The sequence below is a fragment of the Gymnoscopelus braueri genome (genome assembly GCF_963280865.1).
Source record: "Gymnoscopelus braueri genome assembly, chromosome: 5".
NCBI classification, from domain to species: Eukaryota; Metazoa; Chordata; class Actinopteri; order Myctophiformes; family Myctophidae; genus Gymnoscopelus; species Gymnoscopelus braueri.
In genome coordinates this window covers 29069460-29089502 of record NC_137606.1, presented here as the reverse complement: position 1 = coordinate 29089502, position 20043 = coordinate 29069460, and the positions used below count along the sequence as shown (strand labels likewise).

The following is a 20043-nucleotide window of genomic DNA, read 5'->3' as shown; positions in this document are numbered from 1 at the left end:
GTCATGGGGAAGCACACAGGGCCTCTGTCAGGGAACAGCTTCTCCCCATGCACACAGCAGCTGTCCCAGTGATATGTGAGGTCAGGGACCAGGCCTAGAGCAGGGTACCATTTCACCTGCTGGAGTGACACCCTGCTGGGCTTTTCAGACGAGGGATTTCGCAGTCATGGCTCATGGCTCATGTACATTATCTGTGTTCGCGCGACGGCCGCGTATGTGTGTTCGCGACGGGGGACATCTCTGGCTGCATGAGGGTGTGTGCGTGTGCGTGTGCGTGTGTGTGTGTGTGTGTGCTCGCGACGGGTTGCGCGTGTGTGTGTGTTGGCGACGGGGGACGGCTCCGGTGGGGGGGCCGCAACGGGACACGCGAGAGGAGGCGGGGGGGGGCCTACGGGACAGGACGCGCAACAGGACGTGCAATAACCCCACGTTTGCAACTACTTTTGCCTGCGCACCTCACCGGGTATGGTCTAGTATGATGAATAGCAGTAGTGAGTACCAGGTACACACAGTATAAGTGGGTAACAGCAGCAGAGTGAGATGCACTTAGTGCTATTGATAACGTAGCCATAGCAAAATAGCAAGAATCGTTCAAGCTACAGCGTTAAGTACTTGTTAATGTATTCCGTTGTCTTGGACCCCAGGAAGAATAGCTGCTGGTTTCCCTTTTGCCGCAGCTAATGGGGATCCATTGCCAATAAACAAAGCTTATTGATTATCAGTACACAGAGTACAATGTTACTAATATGTAACTTCGTCGTAGCAAGGAGCGAGAACCACTCATGTGTCAAGTACCCACAATATGATAACCAAGTGATGGCAAAGCAAGACACACTTGAACCATACCAGTATTATAATTCCATTTTACTACCAAGCACAAAGCAGTATAACCTGAATAGCAGCAGCGAGTCACACTCAAGCTATGATACACACTCAAACTGTGAGGTTAAGCACACACAGTGGCAGTATTGGCATATCCCTGTATGTCACGGGCAAAATATGCTGCTTAAGTCAGTACTACTGAGCAGCGTTTTACCACTTGACATGTGTTTTGGCGCTCAGGAGCTGGGACATGTAGGCACACACCTGTCCGGTAGTGTGTTATTCTCTGAACATAGCACCAAGTACATGTAGTAATAGGTACACAGTATATCGTCCAATAACGACAGAGCGAAGCACACTCTGGATGTCCTTTATTAGCTGCAGCAATCAAGCGCCACATGTCTGGTAGATAGAATGTCTGCGTCAGAGTGAGAACCACTTTTAGCAAACACATTCACAGAAGAGCGCTCATACAGTGGTGTAAACTAAGTACTCAGTACTGTACTTAAGTACAATTTTGAGGTATTTGTACTTTAATGGAGTCCAGTTCTCCGCCACTGCGCTCATTAACGCTCTGGTCGTCTCTTCGAGGCGAAAGAACACCTTCTATGAGACACATTAACCAGTCAATCTGGCTCCACCGCCGTCGTGTTATCGAGGCGAGAGAGCACCACCTATGAGACATTAATCAGGCAATCAGGTTTTGTCGCAGTCTCCCAAAGCGGCAGAATGGGATACACTCTCAACGCTAATACTTTATCCTTCTTTCGTCCAGCGACAGGCAGTAGCGGTGTGGGACACACTTACAATGCTTACGCTGCGTTACGGTGGGCCGCGCGTGGTTTCTCAAAGCGGCAGAATGGGATACATTCTCAACGCTAATACCCTCCCCTTTCGACCAGCGACAAGCAGTAGCGGAATGGGAAACACTCCTGATGCTGACGCTGTATGGCGGTGGGCTACACGCCGCGGTGGCGTGGTCCTTAGGAAGCGGCAGAGTGAGACGTACTCTCAACGCTGATACTTTCCCCTTCTTTCGTCCAGCGACAAGCAATAGCGGAGTGGGAAACACTTACTATGCTGAGGCTATATGGCGGTGGGCTACACACCGCGTCCTTAAAAGCGGCAGAGCGAGATGCGCCCTCAACGCTAATCCTTTTACTTTATTTGTCTGTAAACGGCACAATACATGCACTCATCGGGTCCAGAACGTGACACTTACAGATTTTGTCTAAACATAATGCAAATCGGTACACATGTGATCAAGATGGATATGTCCAATTTTTCATATTCCATTCTGATTGGTTAAGATTAGCATTAGCAGTTTTGAAAATGGCTCGTTTTAAAGGTTCTATGACATTCATTTTCACTTTTTTTTATTTTTTATGTTTTTTTGGGGGTTTTATGACCTCAAATACACCTAAAAAATCTGAACTTTGAACATTCAGTGGATATACTTATTGCCAACTCCTCATCTTCACTCAGTAACTTTAAACATAGACTGAGGGCCGTCCTGATGAATCAAGCCTCTCCATCTACCATTTAATATAGCGCCACTCACACACGCACGCACACGCACACGCACACGCACACACACACACAGTATTTGTGTTTGTCATGTCTTATGTTTGATTATTATGTTTAACTACTTGTTTATTATTTTTAGGTGAGAACCCTTATAAGCCCTTTATGGGTTTCCTTTTCTCACCTGCACTTATTTCTGTGTTGTTTTAATGATGTTACCTTTGTTCTGTTTTTATTTGTGCGAATAAATCAATTTTCTGTGGTCTGGGGTTTTCTGAATAATTAGGCTGAAAAGTAATCTGAGCTTGGCCCTTCGACAGTGAGGTCACAGTCGATTAATCCCACCCACTATCCTCCTCGCCCCTCCCCTCCCCTATCCTTTCCTTTGGGGGGGGCGGAGCAGAGGCGATGATTGACAGGCAAAATCCCTCACCAGCGACACCCGCAGGCAAAGATTTCTTTTTTCATTGCAGTTGAAAAGGCTTTAGAAATGTGAAAGAAAAACACCTGCCATGGATCAATGGAGTGGAATTTTTTGTTAAAACTTTCTATACACGTTTGAAGGACCATGACAAAGACTTTTAATGTGTGGTAAAACTGAACGTCATGAAACCTTTAAAATGTCTCTAATCATGAATGCAGCATCCGATTGCCGTGAAACTTTGCACGCACATTCCCACTAGGCCGAGGAAGAAATGACACCCTTTTCACATTGGCCTGTTGTAGCTCCACCAGGAACCTGACTTTTTATATTACTCCTACACATTTAGTGCTAACATCACGCACACATCGGTACACATTCTGTTTTTTTTATAGTCCATCCTGATTCACATCTATAACGACTGAATTCCGAACATTACTGGCCCACAATAACCTGACCTAGTGGAGACCTGTGCTCCGAGGAACATTTTTTCTAGTTTTCTCTATTCTATTCTCATATGCCATCATTGTTGTACAACAAAGTATAATACAGGGTTAAGTGGTTAAAGGGATAGTTTACCCCAAAATGACATATTTTTCTATCAATTACCCACCCCATGAAGCCTTGAATTCATGGAGATTTGTTTGTTTTTGTTGCATTGCTGACCCAATATTCCAATATTTGATTAATTGAAGTAAATAGGAGGCCAAGGTAAAACTATATAAAAATAATGTATGAACTCCAAAACAACTCTCAGTGTAATCACTGGGGGGACTATTACTGCCCAGATTATAAGCAAATGAAATAAATGAAGTACCGTAATTTTCGCACTATAAGCCGCACCTGACTATAAGCCGCAGCAGCTAAATTGAATGTTTGGAACATATATAAGCCGCACTGGACTATAAGCCGCGGGTGTAAAATCCATAGATTTAGGAGGTCCCCTAGTGGCCGTTAGCTGTAAAAATCCATAGATAAGCCGCACCGTTATATAAGCCGCAGGGTCGAAAAATGGGAAAAAAGTCGCGGCTTATAGTCCGAAATTTACGGTATTGTTTTTGTTTGTAGATTGGCCTCATATTTACTTTTAATGAATCAAATATTGGAATATTGCATCAGGAATGTGACAAAAACAATCGCCATGAATTCATGGCTTCATGGGGTGAGTAATTGACAGAAAAAGAAAGTAATTTGGGGGGTGAAGTACCTCTTTAATCAGACTAATCTATTTAGTCGATTATTTATAAATAATCTATTTGAATATTTTCAAATAGTGTCAATTCATTGATATATGAGGGGGAAAAACCTTGCTTGATTATTCAGTTTATATAAGTCTTGGTTCTAAATATCAATATATTTTTGGTTAATTGCCCATCCCTATGCTGGAGTGACAACCTAGCCTGTTTCCAGACCATAGACCCCGCCCACTCTTTGAGTGAGCTTCAGGCTGATAATCAGGCTAGTGACAACCTGCTGGGCTTTTCAGATGAGGAAATTGGCATTCATGGTAGGCAGTTTGATTGTAGCGCTGACATTTGAATATAAAAATCAGGGCATTGGCTTTTGGTCTTTCCAATTTCACCTGGGTGAAATCACTTCAGACTGATGCAAGTGTAAGGGATGATGACTCACTCATACTCTTCAAATGTTGCTTTTGAAGGTGCTTCTATCCAACCCTTTGATGCTAGACTAAGCACTTCCTAAAGTAAATTACACCAATTTGTTTGCTTTGTGAGAAGTGAAATGTCCTTTATGTTGTCCTGTGACCTTCTACACATCTCTGCCGGTTTGTATTCCTGTGGTACTAACTACAGTATACATACACAGTAAAATTACCAGTGTTCATTTAACTCAGAGAATGTACAAATGTAACCTTAAGTTTGCTTTCCTAGGCTCTGTTCCACAATAGCCTGGCATGGCCAGACAAATATCACTGCGTAGATATTAGTGTGGAATCTCTGTGTGAACCTCATCATGCTCTTTTCTTAAGCCTGTGGTCAATAAGCCACTGGCAGAAGCACAGTTCGTTGGCATGCAGTCATCTTTCAGCCTGTTAATTTAACTCAAGTGTACAAATGGATCCAAATGAAACCTTTACAAGTTAGGGTTAGGATGGATGAATTAGCGCTGAAGATTTTACTGTGTACTGTACAATGTGACTATTGCACAGACAGGAATGGAGGCTGGACTGGATTTTGAATCTACAACTACTGTAGCTATCCTGTTCATCTTTTTGTAGCAATGCATGAGCAGCATTTATCAGCACAGCTGAACAGTAGGGGGTCAGAGAGAACCTGTGGGGAGGATGTCTGGAAGGCTAGAGAGAGACTATCCATTGCGGAAGGTGACAAGTGCGCAATTTAGCTCTGCCGACGCAGAGATCAATCTCCTGTGTTTCACATTGGCTGTGGTAATTGATTTTAATTGTGTGCTGAAATAAGGTGTAATTAAATTAGAGGAAAGGCTATAGGGCTATTTCCAATTCACAGAAGATCCAACCCCCTCTGTAATTTAACATTTTCAACTGATGGGATGTGAACTGACGCGCAGACACACACACGCAGACACGCACACGCACACACACACACGCACGCACGCACGCACGCACGCACGCACACACACACACACACACACACACACACACACACACACACACACACACACACACACACACACACACACACACACACACACACACGGTGCTTAGTCATTATTCTCTTTCCCAAGAGGCATGTCATGACCATGTGTAAGTGGGAGTGTTCCACTGCCGGCGTTCAGGTTTAAATACATTATTGGTTTCCTCTCTTGACTTTTTAATAATTGTCTGTTTAATATACTACACAATTATACATTTAATTCATCAATTGATATTTTTATATATATTTGTTAAATGCTCTATTATTCTTTCTTTTCAAAATCTTTTTATTCAGTTTTTAGACAAAGCCCAGGGACGAGTATACATAACATCTTAATATTCAATATATCACAAAGATATACATAAGCACCCTCAATCCCCAGGACAGTTGTAAGGCATCTGAAGATTAGGTAGGTACCCTCACAAAAAACATGCAGTAGGCCTAATCCTGCTCTCTATACTGTCTCCCCCTGGTCAGCCGGGGCGCCTGATGGAGAGGAAAGGAACTGGTTGGAATAACGTTTCCCTTCCACACGCTACGTCCTACCGGGGAAACTCCTCCCTGTCAGGTGATAAGAAGTGGCCTGCTCACTCCTCATGCATTGAAGGAAGCATGAGCTCAGTTCGGGGCTCTCCCCAGGGTGGCAGAGGGAGAGTAGCACCCAGGATGATAGTTTAGGCAATTGGCACTGGGTGATTATAAATTAAATAAATAGTAATAATGATAATAAAAGAAAAAGCATAAAGCTCTATTATTCCGATAGTAATCATTGTGTTTGTTCAGTAACTGGTCTCCCCGTCTCTCCAGCTCTTCAGTAGCTAAACTGAAAACACATTTTCAGGTGGGACATCAATTCAGGAGAGAGAACCCATTAATAAGTTTCAATTTGATAGTGTTCAAGTTCCAATTTTGTTTCATCAGTTCCAATTTCACGTATTTATCTTCTCTCCTGTATGAATAATTTCTTCCAGAAGGAGCGAGTGCATTTTCCGGCAGCGGAAGCTGCTGCGGAACTGCCGGTGGCAGTGTTCCACTGTTGGAGTTTTATTACATTGCTCTCTCACTGTTCACATATGGGAATCAACGCCCTCTGGCGATGATACAGAAGCTTCACATTAACTCCCTCGGGCCAATTCCTATTGGCCCGGTGGGCCGTCAGTCGCTTTCCGGAAATCCCTACCCCCCGAGGGTATAAAGGACCCGGAAAGCGGAAGTTACGTTCTCTTTCGCTTCTTCTGCCTCGATGAACACAGAGCTACACAAAATCACATCACTACAAACAGTACGAGCCTGCGGGGAATTCGACGATCTCGACAGCGATGAGTCGGTTCTCAGTCCACCGAGAGTCCCCGGAGCTCGTTACTCTCCCTCATCTACACTGTCCTCTTCCCGGCGTGGAAGACGCAGTTTTTCTTCAAAACAAACAGACGGACGGACGCTGCAGCTAGCTTAGCTAGCCCCTCCAGGTTCGCAACCGCTAGCCTTAACCTAGCTTAAACTAGCTTAGCCTAGCCGGGCCTGGCCTTAGCCTCCTCCTGCTACACGATGTCTCGTCGTGCTCTACCCGCTGCTGCTGATCGCCACGACCGGGGTGCCAGCTTGGATCTCCCCCCGTCGCCGATGCAGCACCCGTCCCTGCGCCCAGCTACTGGATGAATGGGACACTCACGACTACTGCATTATCTGCTTGGGCTTTGCCCATGCAGACGCCGCGGCCTACGAGCAGCCTCCGAGATGCGCCGACTGCGCTAGCCTCCACCCTTCGGAGCTCCAGAATCGTTTCAACAAGGCCCAGAGGTTCTACCTTCCCTCTTGTGTCATGTACGAGGAACCGGAGGAGTTCGACGCGGCTTCCCGCTACTTCTCCTCCCGCAGGCAGCCCGCCGCTTACGCGACAGGAGAGGAGGCCCTCTCTTGCCGGGCTCGCCCTTACGCAACAGCCGGCTCCGCTCGGGCCCTGGATCCACCGGATCGGCTTCGTCCTCTCCACGGAGGGGACGGACGCAGACCTGCACCGAAATTGTTAGCTCCTCGCTCCCGCTCTCCTGCGAGGGGCACCCACGACAGAATTGAGCCTATCGTGGCTCCCACCGACGCCCCACCAGCGGAACACAGCGGCGGCCCCAACCAGGCGGCCTCCCACTACTCTTCCCCGGCGGGGAGTATCTTCTCAGGCGGAGACGAGGGTGAGGACGACACCCTCACCTCCTACCAGGTTCAACACTACGACGACGGCGACTACCAGGTCGTCGACGAGATCGAGGAGGAGGGGGAGGTCGTTCTCCTTGAGACCACCACGGACCACGGCCCTCTACTCCCGGCCCTCGGCCCACCGCTACCTGCAACCCCCCTCACCGACGCTGTACCTGCGGCAACGGAGGAGACGGCTACAGCCCAAGCTGACGGCGCACCTCCTCCAACTGAGAAAAGCGGGGCCTCATTGCTGGAGGTTTACAAACTAGCCACCGTTAGATGCGGCCTCAGATGGCCCGCTGACGAAGCCGAGGAGGCCCCCACCAGCGCTTCCGAGTGGCAGGGACTAGGCTCCGTGGAGGAGAAGGTCCCCAAGAAGTGTAAATTTCCCCTGGCAAAAGGCTTCGGCACAGGCCTTGCGACGTCTTGGAGCTCTCCCCTAGCCCCCGACGCCGATCCTAAAAAGCTGCGTTTCGATATCGACTGCGCGGCCGCAGGCGAGCTCGGCCTCTCCGCCTTCCCGCCCATGGACCGCAGCTTGGCCACCTTTATGCTGCACAGCCAGCCACGAGGCCAGAAGGCCCCCTTCTCCACGGCTAAAGACCCACCGTGCCTCACTAGTGAGAAGGACGTCGCCGGCTCCGCAGCCACCAGGGCGGTCTACAAAGCGACGGCTTCGAGCGCCAGAGCCCTCAACGCCGCTGTTCTACTACAGGGGTCCCTGATGGTGCTTATGACTGAAGCGGGAGACGCCGCCACACCACAACAACTGGCTGAGATGTGGCGCCTCCAACAGGAGATAATTCTCCTCAATAAGTATACTACCGAATGGACCGGTAGAGTCCTGGGCATGTGCGTCACCCACGAGAGAGGACGTTGGCTGGATCATGTCTCTTTCAAAGGCCCTGACGACAAAAAGCACCTCCAGAACCTCAAGATAACCGCTGGCAACCTCTTCCAAGGCGCCATGGTTTATTTACAGGACAGCCACGCGATACGCAAGGCCCAGGATGAGGCGGCCCTGTCCTGTTTACAAGCTCCTTCCGGACCACCTCCCCCTAAGCCCCAGACCCGTCCCTCTCGGCAGCCAGACAGGGGCAGGCCCCCGGTCCGACAGGTCAGTTTGGCTCGCCGGAGCCAGTCTCACTCTGCCCCACCATTTGCGGGTAGAGGCGAACAGCGCGACCGTCGGGACGACGATCGTGGACGCGCACGCCCCCCGCACAACAGGCCCCAGAGAGGCCTCAACAGGGGTCGCTACTCCAAGCAGGGTAAATGACATTGTCACGCCCTGCCAAGAGAGCAGGGACTTCATCTCCCCCGGTTCCCTCTCCCCCCAGACGGGGGATTTTCGCCTGGATCTTGTGGCCTCGGGCCTCCGTCCACGGTCACCGAGGAAGAGGAGGAGATCTTCGACGGCGCTAATGGAGACGGAAATACAAATGAGCCACCGCTCACGAAGGACCCCTCACGAGGGGTCCCTGGTGAGCGAGGGACGGAACAAAGGCAAGATGGCAGGCCAAAACCGTCATACCCTACACGGGTCACACCAAAATGTTCCTTGGTCCACCAAAGAGCGCCCCAAAGTAAGACTAGGCCCAAATGTTGTTTCGTCGACGAAGGCGGCCATTATGGCGGCTGCCTCCGTGGGGAAACACGTGTTAAGACACAAAATGGCCGTGGGTAAACACGTGACTCCTTCCAAAATGGCGGCGCACCTGAGCCCACATGTAACACCAAGCATGGTTGCTAGGCCAACGAGTACAGCCAAGATGGCGGCTCTCAAAATGGCCGCGCACACGTACCCAGAGGTAACAACAAACAGGGTTGCCGGGCCAACGAGTACAGCAAAGATGGCGGCGCTCGTACGCCCGACACAAATAACAACCCCTCCAAATCCCCTGTCGCTCCGCATCGAGCGATGGAAAGAATGCAACGCCAACCCTTGGGTGCTTCGTACAATAGCACGGGGGTACAGGCTACAGTTTTCCAGGAAACCACCCATGTCCAACAAAGTATTGTTGTCACACGCGAGTGGCCAAGCGGCGGTGACGTTGCGAGAGGAGATTGCATCACTCTTGCGCAAGAACGCCGCGCGGGAAGTACTACCGGGAGAAAGCCGTCTAGGTTTCTACTCAAGATACTTCCTCGTCAAGAAGAAAGGGGGGGGACTACGTCCCATCATGGATCTAAGAGCTCTCAACAGTATTTGAACATTTTCCAGTTCAAAATGTTGACGGCAACAGCGTTACTACGCACGGTCTGCCAGGGCGACTGGTGGAGCTCAATAGATCTCAAGGACGCCTATTTTCACATCCCTATCTACCCTCCGCACCGAAAATTCCTGCGCTTCGAGTTCGAGGGTCGTGTGTACGAGTACCTGGTCCTCCCTTTCGGAATGTCCCTGAGTCCCAGGGTGTTTGTGAAATGCACTCAGGCAGCGATAGCTCCTCTGAGGCGGAGGGGAGTCCGCATTGCGACCTACATAGACGACTGGTTGTTGAGTGCGGACTCGCACCAGGAAGCGTGTCACCACACCAGCATGGTGGTGTCGCACCTGACCTCCCTGGGGTTCATGTTGAACTTAGAAAAGTGCGTGCTCACCCCGTCCCATCAGGCTACCTTCATAGGTATCGAGCTGTATTTCCCTAGTACGCCTGGGCAGGCTACACATGAGACCTTTTCAGAGATGGATGGGCTCCCTCAGGGTTCTCGCCGCGTGACGGTGTCCGCGGAATGCATGCGATCCCTCCAACAATGGAAAGTTTCTTCCTTTCTGTCGGAGGGCGTCCCGGTGGGGAGAGTCATCTCGGGGAAGATGATCACCACCGATGCACAAGTTGCGCCCCAGCCTGACAGGCTGGGGCGCAACTTGCGAGGGCCGGGCGGCCAGGGGTCTGTGGGACCGCAATACGAGGACAGCCCACATCAACTACTTGGAGTTGATGGCGGTTTTTCTGGCAGTGAAACACTTCAAGCCCCACATCGGCGGTTGTCACGTTCTGATCAGGACGGACAATACCACGACCATGGCCTACATCAACAAACAAGGAGGTTTGAAATCTCCTACTTTGGACGGTCTGGCGCGGAGGTTGATTCTGTGGTGCGACACACACCTGAAATCAATCAGCGCCTCTCATGTACCTGGACTTCTGAACAGAGGAGCCGATCTTCTGTCCAGGGGCAAGGTTCGCTATTCAGACTGGTCGCTGCACCCCGCGGTGGCGGACCAGATATGGATCAGATTTGGACGGCCCCAGGTAGACCTTTTCGCATCGGAGGAGAACGCGAAATGCTCACTGTTCTTCTTGATGAGCGGTCAGACTTCGCTGGGTCTGGACGCCCTGGCACACGAATGGCCAGGGGGGCTGCTTTATGCGTTCCCTCCACTGGAGCTGATCCACCCCACTCTGGAGCAGATCAGGCTCCGAGGCCTGACGGTGCTGCTGGTGGCTCCGGCAGGGGGCACTTGGAGGTCGGAGATAGCTCCCCTCCTATACGAGCGGCCTTGGCCCCTCCCGCTGCGAGCGGACCTGCTGCAGCAGGCGGGGGGCGAGATTCATCATCACAGACCCGCAGAACTAGACCTGTGGGTCTGGCCCATGAGAGGGAAAATCTGACTGCGACAGGGCTGCCACCTAGGGTGGTAGCCACTATTCAGGCCACTAGAGCACTCTCCACTAGGACCGCGTATGGGGCAAAGTGGAGTGTGTTCGAGGAGTGGTGTCTGGGACGGTCCCCGGTTGTGGTCCCGTTCCAGGCCTCAGTCGCTGACATCCTGATTTTCCTACAGGATAGATTGGATCCAGGGAATGCTTTCTCTACGATCAAAGTGTACCTGGTGGCCATCTCAGCCAACCATGTCGGCTTTAATGGGAAAACCGTGGGAAAACAGCCCCTCGTGTGCCAGTTCATGAAGGGCGCGTTGCGTGAACATCCTGTCTCACGGTCCTTGTTTCCCACGTGGGACTTGGTCCTGGTGCTCGACTCACTCTCTCGTCCTCCTTTTGAACCTTTGGAGACGGTGGAACCAAAGTTCCTCACGTTCAAGACGGTACTCCTGGTTGCGCTGACAACAGCGAAACGGGTGAGCGATATGCATGCCCTCTCGGTGGTTCCGGAGTGCATGAGGTTCGCTGGTGATGGTAGTAGGGTTGTTCTCAAACCTAACCCGACTTTCGTCCCCAAGAACCACCTAGCGGTGGTTACGCCAACTGAGCTGGTGGCTTTTCATCCGCCTCCGTTTGCCTCAGAGGAGGATCGGAGGCTGCACTGTCTTTGTCCAGTGAGAGCCCTGCGGCTGCATGTCCGGAGGACTGCGGCCCTGAACCGTCCCAGCCAGCTGTTCGTCTCCTTGGGCCCCGGGCCAGGGGGGATGGCGGTGACTAAGTCTACGCTTTCCCGTTAGATTGTGGAGGCTATTTGCCTGGCCTACACTAGTAAGGGAGCCCCAGTGCCTGAAGGTCTGAGGGCGCACTCTACTAGAAGTGTATCGACCTCCTGGGCCCTCCTCAAAGGGGTGTCTATTCAGGACATCTGCACAGCAGCGAGTTGGTCGTCTCCATCGACTTTCGCTGTTTTCTACAGCCTGGACGTGGCGTCGTCTTCCATGGCGCACGCAGTCCTGGGCGTGGCTTCCACCTGAAGGTGGGTAGGTGCTTAGAACAGGCATAGGATCTGTTCATGCCCCTCTATCTTAGTGTTTGATAGGCCGACGTTTGGGCCTTAGATTAATAAGGCGGACTTCGGTCTGTCAGGGCCCTCCACTAACTAGACAGGCCGTGCCTGGTTTTAGTTTATAAGGCAGACTGCGGTCTGTCAGGGCCCCACTAATGTCATGATCTCTGCCTCAGACCCGGGAGGTCTGTTGGCGCCTGGGTGCCGAGGGGCGGGGCCCTGGTACAGGTTGTGGGTATCTCGATTTTGCGGTTACATTCAGGGGGTTTATGTCTCCCATATGTGAACAGTGAGAGAGCAATGTAATAAAACTATAGGTTACTTCCGTAACCCCGGTTTTATAAATTGCGAACGAACTGTTCACAATAACACCCTTCTTTTTTGCTCGGCAGAAGGAAGCTGGTGTGAAAGAGAACGTAACTTCCGCTTTCCGGGTCCTTTATACCCTCGGGGGGTAGGGATTTCCGGAAAGCGACTGACGGCCCACCGGGCCAATAGGAATTGGCCCGAGGGAGTTAATGTGAAGCTTCTGTATCATCACCAGAGGGCGCTGATTCCCATATGTGAACAGTTCGTTCGCAATTTATAAAACCGGGGTTACGGAAGTAACCTATAGTTTCTATTTATTGGTTTTCTCTCTTGACTTTCTAGATATTTCACCCTTAACCCACATGTAAATCATGAGACCAAATCCAATAACCCTGCTCAATTTACTCATGTGTTGCACACACTTCCAAAACCAAGGAGATGGAGACTTACTTTCGGAGGCCTCACCTAACGCCATAGCCAGTTTCCATCGAGGGGTAGAGGTTGGGGTGGCCGAGTCATACAAATACCTGGGATGCACTAGACTGACTACAAACTGGACTGGTCAGAAAACACAGTCTTTACAGGAAGGGACAGAGCAGAGTAGGCTGTGTTTCTTGAGGGGACTGGCTTCTTTAAATGTCTGCAGGAAACTTCTGCAGATGTTTCTATCAGACAGTGGTTTCTTTCCAGTGTCCTGTTCTATGCTGTTGTGTGCTGGGGAAGCAACACAAAGCAGAAGGACACACTCAGATTGACCAGCTTGACCAGGCAGGCTGGCGCTGTGGTGAGGATCGAGCTTGAGTTTGTGGTGGCAGTGGCACGGAAGAGAATTCAATATCCATACTGGATGATGTCAGGCACCCCCTTCACACAGCCCTTTCCTCACAGAGGAGTACATTCAGTGGCAGGTTTCTATCACAGTGTAGCTCAGATAGATTCAAGAATTCCCTCATCCCGAAGGCCATACGACTGTACAATAAAGAGGTCAGCTAATTATAGTTTTTACATTGTGTTGTGTTTTTAGCTGTGTATTTTATACACATATTTAACCTCATTTAACCTATATATTTGCTGCTTTCTTTTCCTATTGATGTAATGTATTTATATATTCATCATGCTTTTTACTGACTATATCTATGGATGAATGTATGGCAACTGGAGCTGTTGAATGCAGTAATATCCTTTGGGGTTAATAAAGTCTATCTATCTATGACAGCCATTTTCTTCATACATAATGCTCAGTGGTTTTCAAACTGTTTGTGCCCAAGGCACACAAATGGGCAAGGCACACCTATTTGGGAACCACTGATCTACGCAGTTCATAGATGAAGGCTGTTGGTGAGAAATTATTTGGAGGAAAGAGGGGATTTTGTCCTAATTTAGCAACAGCTTGTTTGAGGGCAATGAGAGATGGAGAGACAGACAGGGAGTTTGGTTACAAATACAACATTTGATTAGAGGCAGATCAGGTGTCTGATTAAAACCTGATTTATACTCTGTCGTATGACGGCGTATAAATCAAACATAGCCGATATACAAGCTCACGTGTCACGATGTGACTAGTAACACCTTAACTCATTCACTGCCAGAGTAAATAAATCACCAACTGGAAAGGAAGGAAAGCGATTCCTTACCTTTTCAACTAGTCACAGAATATTTATTTCCAGGATGATCCATCCCTGATTTTTTTTAATCTCGACCCCCTTATAGGCTTTGAAAATAGCATGTCTTGCCAAAAATGCATAGTAAAACACTATATACATATATAACACGGAGGAGAGATACAGTCGTTTTCCCAAATATTTTAACCAGCCATCTATTGGAAAGCCACTGAGAACACACAACTCGTCATACTCGTCATTGGCACTGTGGACCTCGGGCCAACTGGCAGTCAATGAGTTAAGGTACAGACGGGGTCAGTGATGGCTTTCGGCTAACTTCTCATGTTGATAAGCCGAAGTTGTTCTCCCGGTGTTGGTGAAGTGGACACAGAGAGATCACGGGATGAGAGTACAATAGTCAAATGCGACCGAAGTAACGTAGAAGTGGTTATTTGTTTCAGGAGTTCAGTGGCGGGGTTGCCTGTTGTCCTGACAACCGATGAACACCTTTTCTTGTCACAGACTGTCACAGTAGCTGTGTGTGGCACCGCCAGTTGAGATTTTGCAGGATCTGGTCATTTGCATAGGCCTCCCTGTGAGAGGAAGAGTGATTACAGAATTTGGATTATTAAGTCAAATTCGAATCTAACCTAGACCACTTACTTCTAAATATCCAACCTCATCATTGCATTCACCATGAAATAAGCTTTCGATACATACTGTATTCGACATGTCATATAGAGGATAACCAAAGACGTCAAATTGTCATCATGTTAAATTAGATTGTGATTTCAATGATAAACAATAATGTACATAACATAACGAACAGAACATAACATTCATACATACAGTACATAAATAGGCCTACAGTACATACATACATACAGTACATAAATACACGCACAAAAGTACATACAAAAGATTATTAGAACATAGATTTATTCCTCATTCCTGATATAAAAGGAGAAGTCCCTTTGTGTGAAGAGGCTCTCATTCGTAAATCTCCATTGGAGGTTTAAGTCGGGGCTATGCATACCAATGTCATCTGTTTCCTTGGAATGGTGCAGATTTAATCAAAGGGTGATAAAACTCCACAAACGGCGATGGCAATGAGACAGCCTGGTGTCCATGGGGTTTTGTTTAACCCAAAAGGGGCATATTGTCTTAATAGAGTCCATGAATGATGACCTGTGGAGTTAGACTGTTGATCATAATAGGTCGCAGGGGACTAGTCTCACAGAGGGGGAAGTGTATTGTTAAACCAAACACAGGATGTCTGGTTAATTGGCTGGTGTGCACTGTGCATAGAGAATGGGAGAAGAGGGAAATAAAAACTATGCTCTTAAAGTCTTTGCAAAACGTTTCCCTGTAAGCTGACTTGATTTCTCCCCCATCCGTCCGTCCTTACCCCCCCCCCCAAAAAAAATGCCGCCTAGTGGTGCTATAACAGGCCGAAGTTTCATGGTAATCGGACAATACGTTCATGATTTGAGGCATTTTGTTCAAAACGGGCCACTCCTGCGAACTGGAATATGATCTGTAGTAGGAGTAAAAGCCAAAAATGTGTTTTGCAAAACTCGAACTGCTGGTGGCGCTATAACAGGCTGATGTAAAAATTTGGGTCATTTTGGCCTCAAGGGAGTGTGCGTGCACAGATTCACACCGATCGGTCTAACGGTGCCAGAGATTAGCTGTCCACAGACAGTCTTCAGCCTGGCGCAGACAAAAATGCTCCATAATAGTTTAATATAATAATAGTTTCCATAGTCATAATCAAAAATGTCTGGCTGATTTGAGTGCTTTAAAACACCTAAAGAACAGTCCAGTTGGAGCTCTTGTTCTGTTAAAGGCCATCACTGTCTCTGTCCTAGGGCCTTGGAGCTCTTCATTTTGTAGCTCATTTTTTTGCACAATTAAGGTTGCGCGGGCCGAACATCTAGCGTAGGGCCACGTAGGGCGTAGGGCCACCTCACAGTGTGAGAGAGAGCTTTTTGTAAAAGTAAGGCAAAGTCGCTTATAATTAGAGGACATGGCAACGCTGATTTTCTCTCTCTCTCTCTCTCTCTCTCGCCCCCTGTCATTTACTCCGAAATGTACTCAATAATATGCTGTATTGGGCCCTCAATGTACTGTAATTAAGGGGGGGGGTATTATTTTTAATTAGCCCCTAATTTGCAAAGTAAATGTACATGCAGTTAAAAGAACTGCACGCACGCACGCGCACACACACGCGCACAAACACACACACACACACACACACACACACACACAGAGCTAGTTCAGGCCAGGCAACTCAAGGGATTGTGCCAACCGATCAGGTGACTAGTCACATGCACTCTTCTCCTGGTCGGTGGGTTATAAGTACTGCTCTGCCTACCTGTTCATTCTGGCTGCTCTGTCTTGCTGCCGAAAACTCCTGCTGTATCTGCTGCCTTCGCTTGCCTGCGTATGCTGCTGACCATGAATAGTCTCATCCCACCGCCTCCCCGGCATCCACCTGTAGGCTCTGTTTCTAGATCCCCGTGGGGGTCTTTATTCATTCCCTGTAAATGCTATTTGGCATGTAACATTTATTAAAATGTTATGCTTACAGGGAGTGAATGGATTCACAGCCTTGACGCCAAACTATGCTTCATATATGCTTCCTATATCTATGCTCAAGCATGCACAACAAATATATATTCTAGAATCTAATCCAAGAGTTGTCTGACTGAAATGGGAAAACAGCCAGTTACTACCACACACACACACACACACACACACACACACACACACACACACACACACACACACACACACACACACACACACACACACACACACACACACACACACACACACACACACACACACACACACACACACACACACACACACACACACACACACACACACACACACACACACACACACACACACACACACACACACACACACACACACACGTAAGAAATCGTCCGTATTTTGAGGTTAGGGAATCAATATGAATGACAGGGCGATTTATTTGAGAAATGACGGTGATTCTGCTGTCCTGCTCTCACGGACTCTCCCCTGTGGTTGCTGTGTGACTGTGTAACGACGGGTCGCCGTTACTAGAACTAATTCATATTCAAACACAGCTCTGCATAGGTATTGTATAGGTAAAGATTATAACAAATGCATGTATTGAAGTTATGGGGGGTGGGGGCAGTGTGTTTCACTCTGAAGGTGCGGATTTCATCATACACCTATGAAAGAACAGAAAGGCCACATTAGTAGGACTCCACAGTAGTAGCATACTTTGAAATTGACATGTATGGGAATGTGAATCTCTGATAAACTTATCTCTGTCTGTTCTCCCCCCTTCCCAGTGTGGTGTTCGGGCTAAAGAGTTCCCTCCGGCAACACACACCCTATTTATTAGTTCCGGGAGGGTGATATCAAGTGGGAAGTGGAGAGAGGGGACATCGGCATCCACTGTAATTAATTGAACCATGTATATGGGGTGGGTATATTTAGAAGGCTCAGTGGGAATTGTAAATATGTATTGAGGGTGCATATACAGTAGTCTAGTGTTTTAAGGAAAATTGTATTGTATGTTTATAGGTGTGGGAATATTTTGGAGGTACCTGGGGAATGGTAGGAGCTAGCCAGGTAATAGGGACCCACCTATAAAAGGCAGTCAGTCTATGGTATGTGAGAGGAGCTGACAGGTTGTGCCAAATACTTGTCAATGAAATTGTAAAAAAAGATTTAAAAAAATAAAGACTTCACGATTGAAGGTCGCTACTGGACTGGTCTCCACTGATTTGCTGCCTTGGCCGCTCGAGCAATCTTACAGACTGTCAGCGCGTGAACGAGCTGTCCGCGGATGCGATTCTGGGTGTCTGGAAAGTGGCCTCAGCTCATTGGCTCATTTACTCATGACACGACCAATGACAGTTAGCGATTTCAGTGTTGCGAAGATACGGTCTGTGCCCCATAGACTGTAGGGTAAAACGGGGAGGGGCTACTGGCAACGTGTTGTGAAAGAAAAACAGATCTACAAGGCAACAACGTGTCGACGCGCTTGGCGTTGTTAGCCTGTAGATCTGTTCTCCAAAAAGTTCTGACGATTTTGACGTTGCACTACCTGCAGAAGTGATTTACATAAGTAGTGGGTCATAATGCGTTTCATATTAATTGTACATCGTGCAAGTACAGCAACGGTATGGGAAGCAGCTGGTGTTATAGGCATAATATTGAGTAATATTTTGTGCAAAAGTGTGGAGTTATATGGAGCATGCATCTACCATTTTACCACTGACTATCCACTCCATGGGTCTCGGCTCGGATTAGTGTAGCAGGATTTAGAAATGGGAAATGGAAAAGAGGGGGTGAATGAAAAGAGGAAAAAAGCTACCAATTCCTTTGTATGTCATTGACATCTCTGATTAACTATCATAGCTAAAGATAGACTTTCTCTGATACCGTCATTACTGATCCTGTCTATGAAACTGATTTTCTATATTTCATCTGACCCACAGCCTCATCACGAAAGCACAGCGCCTCTCACTGGCGCATACAGGACATTGCACAAGAGTCCATCGGCAGCTCAGATGAGGAGTTTTTTGACGCAAAAGGTTGGTAATATTGTTTGTTTTTAATTGAACACACAAGGGCCTCGGTTCATAGTTTGGCCCAATTTCTCTGTTATTTCCTAATCCGTCCTGCCCAGAAAACTGCCATGATCTATCAGAATGGCAGCCAGAGGGCAGGTCTACATTCTCAGAACCTCTGCAGGCATTTTTTAAAGGTTTCATGACATGCTGGTTTTACAAAACATTAAAAGTATCATGGTCCTTCAAACGTGTATTAAAAGGGTTTAACTGAAAAATCCATTCCAGTGAGCCATGGCAGGTTTTTTTCTCTCTCTCTCTGTTCTGAGGCCTTTTCAGCTGCAATGAAAAAAAAAAGTGTTGCCTGCGGGTGTCGCTGTTGAAGGATTTTGCCTGTCAATCATCGTCTCTCCTTCGCCCCCCCCCCCCAGGGGGGGAGAAGGAGAGGGGAGGGGATTAATGGACTTTGACATCAAAGTCCACGGGCCAATCACAGCCCTTTTCTGAGCCTGATAATTCAGAAAACCCCAGACCACAGAAAATCCCAAGTATGGGTAACTGGAGGCAAACACCGTGGCGCCCGGGCATCCCTGCCCGGGCAAATTCTTCTTCAAAGTGTCGGGAACTCCAGTGGTCCGCGGGGCCCCCGTGGACACCCGGCCGCCACGGGGACCCCCCTGGACTCGCCAAAAGGCAAGTTTTTTGGGGCTTGTAGATCTTCAATTTTCGGCAGAAAAACAGGTGATACCTCCGAAAGGGTGGGTCGCCCAGGGACGGCGGAGGGCTTGTTGGATCCGGGAAAATTAGAAAATTATTCTAAGTGTTTCAGCAAATCTACCTAGTAACAATTCTGCCCAATGATATTTTTTCAAAAGACCAATCACAGCTTTGTGTACCCACACCTTTTTGTGTCACCACCCCCATGCTCCAGCGCCATCTTTGCCTCCAGTTACCTTCGTTTTTTTGGCGTGTAATTGAGGTCAGAAACCCCCCCCCCCCAAAAAAAAAACGGGGGGGGGGGGGGGGGGGGCTAATAGAAAGCTGTGAATGGGAAACCAAAACAATCATAGCATTTGAGTCACAAGACAGGGGATTTTGCAGGCAGTTGCAGTCGGGGGTAGTGGTTAGATGATTGCTATTTTGATTGAGTCCTGAGAAAAGGGTCTCTAGCAGTGAAAGTCTGATTTCTAATTCCTCTCTGTTTTATAAAAATGGCTGTGGTTGTATTGCAATATAAGGCTTATGGTGATTACAGATGAGTCTAGGCGAACCTAGTGGGTAAA

At 48.3% G+C, this 20043-nt stretch overlaps 1 protein-coding gene across 2 annotated transcripts in view; it reads left to right on the top strand.

The window, feature by feature from the left end:
- Nucleotides 1-20043, top strand: part of pitpnm3 (PITPNM family member 3) — a 103980-nt gene that overhangs the window by 9036 nt on the left and 74901 nt on the right. For both annotated transcript variants that reach the window (XM_080429011.1, XM_080429010.1), the window contains exon 2: nt 18689-18784. In XM_080429011.1, coding sequence (XP_080285137.1) covers nt 18689-18784 — 96 coding nt within the window. The remainder of the gene's footprint in view (nt 1-18688; nt 18785-20043) is intronic.